General features: G+C 35.4%; 1 protein-coding gene across 1 annotated transcript; it reads left to right on the top strand.

The window, feature by feature from the left end:
• The first annotated feature begins 4,764 nt into the window (after window positions 1-4,764).
• On the top strand, window positions 4,765-6,860 carry LOC129244479 (E3 ubiquitin-protein ligase TRAIP). The gene is made up of 9 exons (XM_054882122.1): window positions 4,765-5,061; window positions 5,127-5,342; window positions 5,402-5,471; window positions 5,535-5,725; window positions 5,882-5,974; window positions 6,030-6,087; window positions 6,147-6,263; window positions 6,319-6,558; window positions 6,623-6,860. Exons 1-9 carry the CDS (start codon window positions 4,946-4,948, stop codon window positions 6,803-6,805), a joined length of 1,284 nt encoding a protein of 427 aa, XP_054738097.1. The 5' UTR covers window positions 4,765-4,945; the 3' UTR covers window positions 6,806-6,860.
• The last annotated feature ends 2,539 nt before the right edge of the window (window positions 6,861-9,399 follow it).

Below are 9,399 nucleotides of genomic sequence, written 5' to 3'. Positions count from 1 at the left end.
AGGCATACCTTACCTCGAGCATATTCTAAGGTTCAATAAGGTTTTTTCTGTTCTTGGAGAGGCGAAGAATGAAGTAGTCTTACTTGGCGAGAGTAATGCTCCGATAAGTTTTCAGGCTAGCGCAATTATACAATTCATCATCATTTAGCGTTGCAACCCGTGCTGGATTTTAGCCTTCCCTATGACATTCCTCTAGGTCTCTCTGTCTCTTGGTAGATATTTCCATTTGGTTACTTCGAGCGTTCGTATGCCTTCTTCTATGCAGTCAATTAGTCGCCTACGCGGACAACCTTTACTTCTCATTGTCAAAGGTTTGTGCTGTACTATTAGTTTTTGAGCACGCGTGTCTTCCATACTTAGAACAAGTCTACTCCACCTTAGCCTTTGCGTTTGAGAAATTTGACAATGTCCTCGCCATGCATAAATGGAGATAACTCTTGGTTGGTTCGTATGAGGTAATCACCTCTTTCGTTTAGCCTGGATGAATCTAGAACTTCATATACTGGGCACATATAATGGGTTCAACCAGTTAGTGGATCAGGATCTTAAACTTCTGTCAGCATATGCAACAACCGGGCAAAGGCGTACAAACAAGTCAGCGCTACATTTACAGTCCAGCCAGGAGCCCTTTAACTCCAACTTCACTTTTTTTAGCTCTATAAAAAGTATCTAGAATGCTTGGATAAGTAGGACACTAACCTACTATTTACAATATCCAGAACGTAATTGGTTAGTAAAGCTAGGCAGGCATCGCGAGACAACTGAATAGAACGTGGTTAAACTCCGATAACACTATTCGGAAATCGGGAGCTTACGAAGCTGGTAAGAGTCTCCCGTTGAATGGCGTTTATTGCCTGCTTGTACTTATATACTCCCCGGTTCAGTAGTAGTGGTTTTGTCGTGGACCTCGTTGAAGAGATGTCTCCCGACGTGTTTGGGAGGTGGCTCAGGCTCTAGCAAATGTCTGCAGGGGTGATACCTTTGGTAGTACCCTAGCAGAATTTGCTTACTGCGCATTTTGCTATGTTCCTTAACTGGGAGCAAAGAGTCCCAATTGTGTAGATGTTACAGGGGAGACATCAGGACGCTATGATCGCTAGGCCACCACCACTCTCTCGCTCGCGATCTTTTCTGTGCACCTTGGAGTCTTCTCTGGTTATCAAAGAAGAGCCAGCGTGTAGTCTTGTTTCTTGGATCGCAGCTGTTGGGATTCCATGGCGGCTCATGAAGTCGGTTATGTCGTCAATCTTACCCATGAGTGAGTTGTAGTTGAGTTGTAAGAGTTTAAAGCTCCACGGGATAACAGTCGCGGCATAATCTCGTATTCTATTAATTTTATATACATACAGTTTGTCAAAAAAATCTTTGCATATGAAAATAAAAAAAAGAGAAAAATCAAAAGATGCATTGGATTTTAATTGAAATAACAACTTTTTTTACTTTTTTTTTATAAATGTTTTACAAAAATATGTTTTCCAATATATTAAATAAAAAAAAACTTCTAAGGCGATAATAATATGCTAATATTATATATACTAAAACATAAAAACAGTTCAATTTCTCTGCTGTCAAAAAAGTGTTTGCACAGTTGGTTGAAAATCAAGTTTGGTGGAATTTTTGTTCTTTTGGGGTTAATATTTTGTATGTCCTCCTTGGGCATCAATTGCCGCTTGAAGACGACTTCCCATTGATTTAATTACAATAGTTTCGGAATATCATATTCCAATGGAATTTTTCCCCACTCTTCTCGGATGAATCTTATTAATTCAGTTTTATTAGTTGGCGATCTTTTTCCTACGGGACTTTGGGCGGGAGTATCAATAACGTTGGTGCAGTTGTAGAGTAACTAGGATCTGCAGAAATAAGATTTATGTTAGGGATCATTATCTTGATGGTATTTGTATTTGAACTTGTTCGAATTTTCCGGCTCAACAAAGCCGAATTTTCTAATACCGGAAGTCAATTTGTTTTTTTAAATATCAAGATATACTTCCTGGGTCATTATTTTGTCCAAAATTTTGATTTCATCCACTCCCTTTGTTGATATACAACCCCAAACCTTTACTGACAGTTTTCCAAACTTTACGGTAGGGATAATATTGTTGTTTTGTAGTGCTGTGAGAGGCTTCCGCCAGATTCTCTGGGGTCCATCATGGTGGTAGAGCATCATTTTCATCTCATCTGAGAAAATAGCGTCATCCCAGTACTCTGTGGGAAGTGATATGTGCTGGGTGGCAAATCGCAATCTTTTATCAACGTTTTGTGCTGATAACAGGGGTTTTTTCCTAACCGCTCTTGAAGAATATTTGTGTTTTTGCGACACTTTTCGAACAGTTTCATGAAAAACTCTTAACCCGTTGTCTTTCTCCACTTGACAAGCTCTTGTACTGCTTTGCGGGCTATTATAAATAGTTTTAATAATTTTACATTCAATTCGCTGCGTCACTTTTTTTGGTCTGCCTTTAGATCCTTTCAACTCGAGTCTTCCTTCATTTTCAGCACGGTTCATGATATTATATACAGTTCTAATTTTGAGGGCGAACATTTCGGCGATTTCTCTGGCTAATTTGCCTTTGTATTGATTGAAAATAACTGCCTTTTTTGTTGTTTTCATCAGTTATGCAAAGATTTTTTGACACTTTTTAAATAGTAAACATCTTTTTTTGTTGTTGTTGTTTTTGTAATGTGTGTGTTTATTTAATAATTGCTGGCGCCTAATAGTCGTAAACAAGTACAGCAATGGAATGTGTGTATAAATTTTTTGTTTGCTTTTTTATTTGTTGTTGGAACTCTCGATCAAAGCTAAAATTTTACATTTTTCTTCACTATGCAAAGATATTCTCGACAAACTGTATATTTCAGCTGCTTATTATAACAGCCAACAATAGCAGGTCTAGCTATATTTATGTACTTTTTTTGCTTACGACACCAGCATTTACATTCTGAGACTGGATTTTCAGCTACATATACATATAGTTTGATACCAGTTGAACGCTCGTGATGTCGTACCAGCGGCAAGCAACTAAATTATATGTATGTTGCTTCATATTTAAAATCATAAGAACCACGACCTTCTTTCATAAGTTCCTTTTCATCCGTAAGGCAACAGTTTTTCATCCGGTTGCTTCGTATTGTTGCTGCTGCTAATATACCTTTTTCCTTTAGCGCAATCATCAGGCTTATGGAAGCGAACCAATTATCAAAAAACAATTTATAATCTTTATTTGAGGGAACAGTTGAGGCTAAATGCAATACTATGTCTGATGATATCCCTAGTCCAAAAGATGGGCATGTTCCTTCTCCTACGTAGAGAGCAAAATCATATACGATACCTGAAACTCCAGCTCTCGTGAACATTTTAAAGCTCCACTTATTGGGCTTCATTGGAAGGTATTGCTTCAAATTTTGACGTCCTTTATATTTAATCATTTGTTCGTCAATACTTTGGCATTCCTCCTGGTCTATTCTGTTACATTTTTCCCTCATTTTATTTAATAATGGTCGTATTTTATAGAGTTTATCAAAATTATTTGGTCCGCGCTCCGGCTGTTGAGAATTATCATTTATGTGGAAAGATTCTTTGATTTTCTCAAAACGCGCTCTTGAAATAGAATCTGCAACAGCCGTTAACCTGAAGTTTGGCATCCAAGCCATTCTCAAATTTGGAACTTGTATAATGCCTAAATAAAGAAGTACACCAAAGAATCGCCTAATTTCGAATGGCGAACAGTTTAGCTCTACTCCTTTAGTTTGCATTGAATACAGATTTGTTTGGTTGCAAATCTGGTTTATTATTTCATCATCGAAGAATTCATTGAAGTATTTGATTGGCACTTTGACATCTCGACAAACTTGATCTTCTTTCCAAGCAGTTTCAAAAACGGTTAGGCCCGCGTTCCTCCATCTCAATTTCTCCAGATTGATTTTTTCATAACTTACCTCGGCGATGTTTTCTGTGTCCGCAACATTTTCAACTTCTTCAACAGCATGCTCATCTTCTCCAACAATACCGTCTATCAAATTTATTTCAACGTTTTCCCCTCTTTTCATTACTTTATCCATCGTTTCTTTAATGAAGTTCTCCAAATTCGAATCATATAACTCTTCTTCTTCTTCCTCATCTTCTTCATCATCAGAATTATTCCAATCGAAGTTTATTATCTGTTTTATTTCTAGATCTGTAAGACCTTTTGGACGCATTTCTAAAAGAATAAAATACAAAATATTATTGCTACTATGGCCAAATGTTGCCTATAAGCAACATTGCGTTCGCGAAATTCCTGACATAAAACAAAAAACTTTACTTTAGTTTTGTAAACTTTATTTGATTTTCTTACCTGTTATTTACAATATAATAAAATTCACTTTTTATAAAAAAAATCTTACGTATTACGTTTTTATTTCAAATTTTATAGAACGATTATTTTCACTTTTTTTTGCACACGTCAGCACACCACTTCAACTAGCTCGCAAATGAGCTGTTAAGCTTTTCTAAATATAAATTCTCAAGAAAATGCCCACACACATTAGCTACTGTAAAAAAAAAGCCGTTAGCAAAAATAACAACAACTATAGAAACTACGCGTAGAAATATATAATGTTGCCTATAAGCAACATTTGACATTAAAAGGTTAATGGGTAATCGCACTATAAATAATTTTCATCACTTCTTGTCACTAGCACTACAAATCGAACAGTTCTGCTATATGTAAAGAAATCAGCTGAACTTTTTTGACAGTTCCTGTCAGCACACAATTCTAAAATTGGCGGTAATAGCTGTAAACAAAAGGGTGAGAAAGCGAGAACACAAGGTAGTCCTTTACAAAACGGTTAATTTTATTTTCCGGAAAAGTTTTTTTCGAAAATTAATCGCAGGAGTTTTGTTGCATGTACATATTTACTTGTTGGATGTTGACTAAATAAATTTGTTTCGTTGGAGATCGATATGCTCAATTTGAATTGTGTTATTTGTGCGGAGCTCTTCGTTGCCTCCGATGACGTGCGCGCAACCAATTGTGGTCATATGTTCCACTCAACTTGCCTCAAACAATGGATGGACCGGTAAGTGCGCGATATCAAGGAAATAAATGTGTATAATTAAAGAATGTTTGTTCATCGCATAACAGCTCAAAATCATGCCCTCAGTGTCGCAGCAGATGTACGGACCGCAGTGTATTCCGAATTTACTTCAATTTGGCGAATCTGGATGTGAGTACAATAGATGTGGGCTCCCTGCAAGAGCAAGTGGACAATACGAATCTGCAATTGAAAATGAAAGAAAAAGAGCTAAATGTGGCAAATCAGCAGATAAAAACGCTTAAAGATCGGGAACTTATGGCAATGTAAGCCTAGCTTTAGCTTAATTTTAGATCGAAAATATTTATTTTATTTTTTAAAACAGAAAAACTATTCAAGGAATGGAGAAAAGAATACAGAAAAATGATTTCACCATTCTCAGCTACTCGGAGCAGGTTAGTGTTGCGTTTATTTGTGTTGAATATTATAACAAAAAAGAGCTGTTTCTTTGATTTTAGTTGCAAATCGTGAAAACTGAAGCAAAGATGGCCGATGAGCTACGCAAAGAAGTGGAGAAACTTAAACAGCAAATAAAAACAATAGAGTCAGTGCAATCAATTATCGCAGCTACAAATGTTGAAGCTGAAAAAATGCTAAAAATTGAAAAGGATCCTGTGCGTTTGAGCACTTGGGTGGCAGCTCTTAAACGGTTAGTTTCGCTAAAGAAATATAGGGCAGCAATTAATTTACTTAGCCAATCACCGGAATCAGCCACTTCTTCGGTCTACATATCTACAAATTTAGTTGCATATAAAAGGTGTGAACTCCAACTCCTTATGTGTATGTCTTTTTCTTGTCATTTTAGAGAACTGCGCACTTGTGAAACCAAGAAGAATGATCTGCGGAGGGCAATGAAAGTAATGCAGGACAACTTGCGACAGGAAATGGCTGCTAAAAAGTAAAATAAAAATAATATACAAGAATATATATTTAAATATCCGTAAAATTTGCAGATCTTGTCAGGAACAAATTTCGCTATTAGAAAGTGAAAACTATCAATTGCAAGAAAAAGTAAGGAATGTGTTGTATTAAAAGAACCCAACTATTTCTAGAGCTCGGTTTTCTTGTAGATTAAAGCACAGGAGAGCAAAAAACCTTTAAGTTTGATGGCTGATTATAGAAGAAGGAGTACAGATGCAGCGCCAATTGCATTACCAGAGAAACGCCAAACCTTATCGCCGACAATTGTTCGTACAACAACCAGTTTATACTTTATTTGTCATACTCATTATTTCTTTCTAGAAGGAAAATCTCAAAAAAATTGAAGATTCGAACTCGCCTTATCTCAATATCAAGTCCAGCAGCATAGGGTTGTTGCCATTATTTAAGCGTAATCAAGACACTCAGCCAGACCGAGCTGGAACTACTACCACGAAATTGGCCACATTAAAAATATCGCCGAAAAAGACTGAAAAAGCAATCATTACAAATACCCGCAGTTCTGGCATTCTGCGCAAAACTCAAAGTGATATCACAGAAAAGGTTCATTTGCAGCTAAATCATATTAAACTTTAATAAATCACTCACAATTTTGTTTTTTCTTTAGTATTCCATTATGAAAAAGCCCCGACTAGCCATAAGCGCCTCTGCAAATGCCAAGCACTTTGGCGTTAACTTCGAATTAAGTGGCTCACGTGCGGCATCTCCCACAAAACCAAAGCCAATTGGAAGTACTTTGGACAGCCGCCTGAAAGCTGGTGGTCTGCGTAATATTAAGTTAAACAAATAATGTCTGCCGGCCGATTTGCATTTGAGCGACCTTAGTTCGTACCCAGCATATAATTAAGTTAGATATTTATTAAAGTTTTTTTGTATATTTTTGTATGCTATAATTATTAATTGTTGTACAATCTAGAAACTTGATTTGTTATTTAACTCAAGCGATTTAGTTTTTCAGAATAATGGGCAAGCTTAATGGCGTATATCTCGTGGCCAAATCATCTCATCGACGTAGGAAATATTTTTTCTGTATCTGCGAATCATCCAAAATTGCTAAGCAATTGCTATCCATCCGACGGTACTTATTCTCGAATACCTGGTTACTGTCATAGCATAAATCATTCCGTACAGAATTTTCGGTGAACGTAACTGAAACGAGTCCTTGGTCGGACATAATAAACCCGGGTCGTACCGGTAGCATAAAAGCAACTACAGTAGGTTCTGTTTTTATGCGGTAGATACGTTCCGCAAGAAACAGCATAAAAAAAAAACAGCATAAAAAAAGCTACTAGTTCTATAGTAAAACTATAGATACGTTTCAAACGCTAAAACCGCATAAATCTGAAATAATGTAATAAAATCGCATAAAAAAGGGCACTAGTCCCATATTATTACTATAGATACGTTCCATAGACCGCATGAATCTGAAATAATTAAATAAAATCGCATAAACAAAATATTGTATCTTTGAAAATTATATCTTTATATATCTTCCATACTTGTAGGGTTAGCTTTTCTGATGTAATCTGTGATGAGTTTTTGCTTAGCTGGTTTAGAATCTTGTTTATATGTACAATTCCCGATAGGTCAACATGCATTTTGTAATTAAAAAAAAAAACCGCACTATTTCAAAACCGCATAAAAAAAAGCCGCATAAAAACAGAACCTACTGTATAGTGGAAATGTTCTTCTGTAAGACTTTCTGTTTGTCTATTGGATAGGATAGATCACCTATACGCTCAGTGGGAAGATCTCTAAAGCTCTGTTGTAATGATTTGAACTCCATAAGTTGTAAGAGCGTACCAAACCCAAACGATAATATATAAAGTGCCATCTTTCAAGACTAAACTGATAGCTCTGGTAGTCAGTGCGTATATATTAATATTGTAATTTTTATTATATTTACTAATAAAATAATCCTCGATCTAAAACTGAAGTCCATAGCAGTTAAATTACGGCATCAATCTCACATTCGAAAGAAGCACAAGCAAAGCCAAGAATTGCACTCAAGGGATTATATACAGTTAGAATTTTCAAAAAATTGATTTTTTTTATTTTTGTTCTTAATGTACATATATTTAAGAATACACACAGAAAATTTAATATCGTTCCGGTGCATATTTTCGAAGTTACACGCAAATTTGAAAAGGCGTTTTAGAGTGCTTGAAAAGTGTTTTTCAAACTTGAAACGCGTTTTTTTCAAAGTCGGTGACCAACGTTACTCGAAAACGGCTAAACCGATTAGTCTAAAATGTTAGCACGAGCTTCTTAAATATATGTTTTAGTAATTAATCGAAGATTTTTTCTCACCGATAAATATATATTTTTTTATAAACAATTTAAGGGGGTCTTCTGGTCTCCAGCGAAAAAAAAATCGATTTTTTTTTTGCATAATTTTATTGTATGTGTATGCGAGAATACGCCACAGAAAGGATTTTTTGAAAATCGCATTTTTTCACATTTTTCTGGGCACCGAAGTGTACCCTCCTCCGGCCGTTTTTATCATAAACTTTATCTTTAAACGCGTTTCCCCGAAAATCGTGTTTTTTAAGCATTTTGGTCACACTTTTCATAGTAGTTATACTCCGATTTCAATGGTTTTGGTCTTAAAAGGTTCGGAAAACTTACCGCTAAGTTTCCCCGTGTACGATTTTTGAAATTTTTTTTCATTCCATTTTTATAACCTTTTAAAGTTCAAAAAATGAGCAAAAAAAAATTTTTTTTGCAAATTGTTGCATAACTTTTGAAAAAAATTTAAAAAAAAATCTGTCACGGGAAAACTTAACCAGGGCAACTCTGAAGACAACGCATATCTAATTTTTGCTTTCTGATTACCCAGGTGGAAAAACCGTAACCAAAATGGAGACCTGTTTCGTTTGGAGGTGGACGTCTTCAGCGCCATTTCAAGGTCGCGGGTGTTAATTTTTTTCAAAGTCAAAACCATTTTTTAAAAGCCAAGACATGTACCTTTAAAATAAAAAAAAATTTTTTTTTTAAATATTCACAGGATTTGTCACAATCAATCCCCAAAAAAACCCTTCATTTCAGGGCCTCGAGACCAGAAGACCCCCTTAAGGCCGACATTTTTGTCAAAAAAATTTATTTTGCTTATTCCTTTGATTAATTACTAGATTTAACATTACTTTAACGAAATCTGTTTGGTTTTTTTAATTTTAGAGGATTCAGTTCAGAGATATAGTGGTCATCGCAAAACGTCTCTTTTGAGAGGAGCTCCCGGAGATCAGCTGTAGCTTCTTTCCAAATAAATATTTTTACTAATACTAAGTTTTAAAATACATGTAAAAGATAACATAATATGTGTACAAATTTTTAGATCAATAAATTTAAAAGTTTTCTCAGAAAAAATTGTAGAAAATTCGTTTT

Source organism: Anastrepha obliqua, chromosome 4 (assembly GCF_027943255.1).
Source record: "Anastrepha obliqua isolate idAnaObli1 chromosome 4, idAnaObli1_1.0, whole genome shotgun sequence".
Taxonomy (NCBI): domain Eukaryota; kingdom Metazoa; phylum Arthropoda; class Insecta; order Diptera; family Tephritidae; genus Anastrepha; species Anastrepha obliqua.
This window is presented reverse-complemented; position numbering and strand designations above follow the sequence as displayed.

Excerpts from the sequence above, each read along its gene's own strand:
- LOC129244479 (XM_054882122.1), top strand. The coding sequence starts at position 4,946 with ATGCTCAATTTGAATTGTGTTATTTGTGCGGAGCTCTTCGTTGCCTCC. Across the intron at positions 5,343-5,401 it reads GATCGGGAACTTATGGCAAT|AAAAACTATTCAAGGAATGG; the intron begins GTAAGCCTAGCT and ends TTTTTAAAACAG. Across the intron at positions 5,726-5,881 it reads TGGGTGGCAGCTCTTAAACG|AGAACTGCGCACTTGTGAAA; the intron begins GTTAGTTTCGCT and ends TTGTCATTTTAG.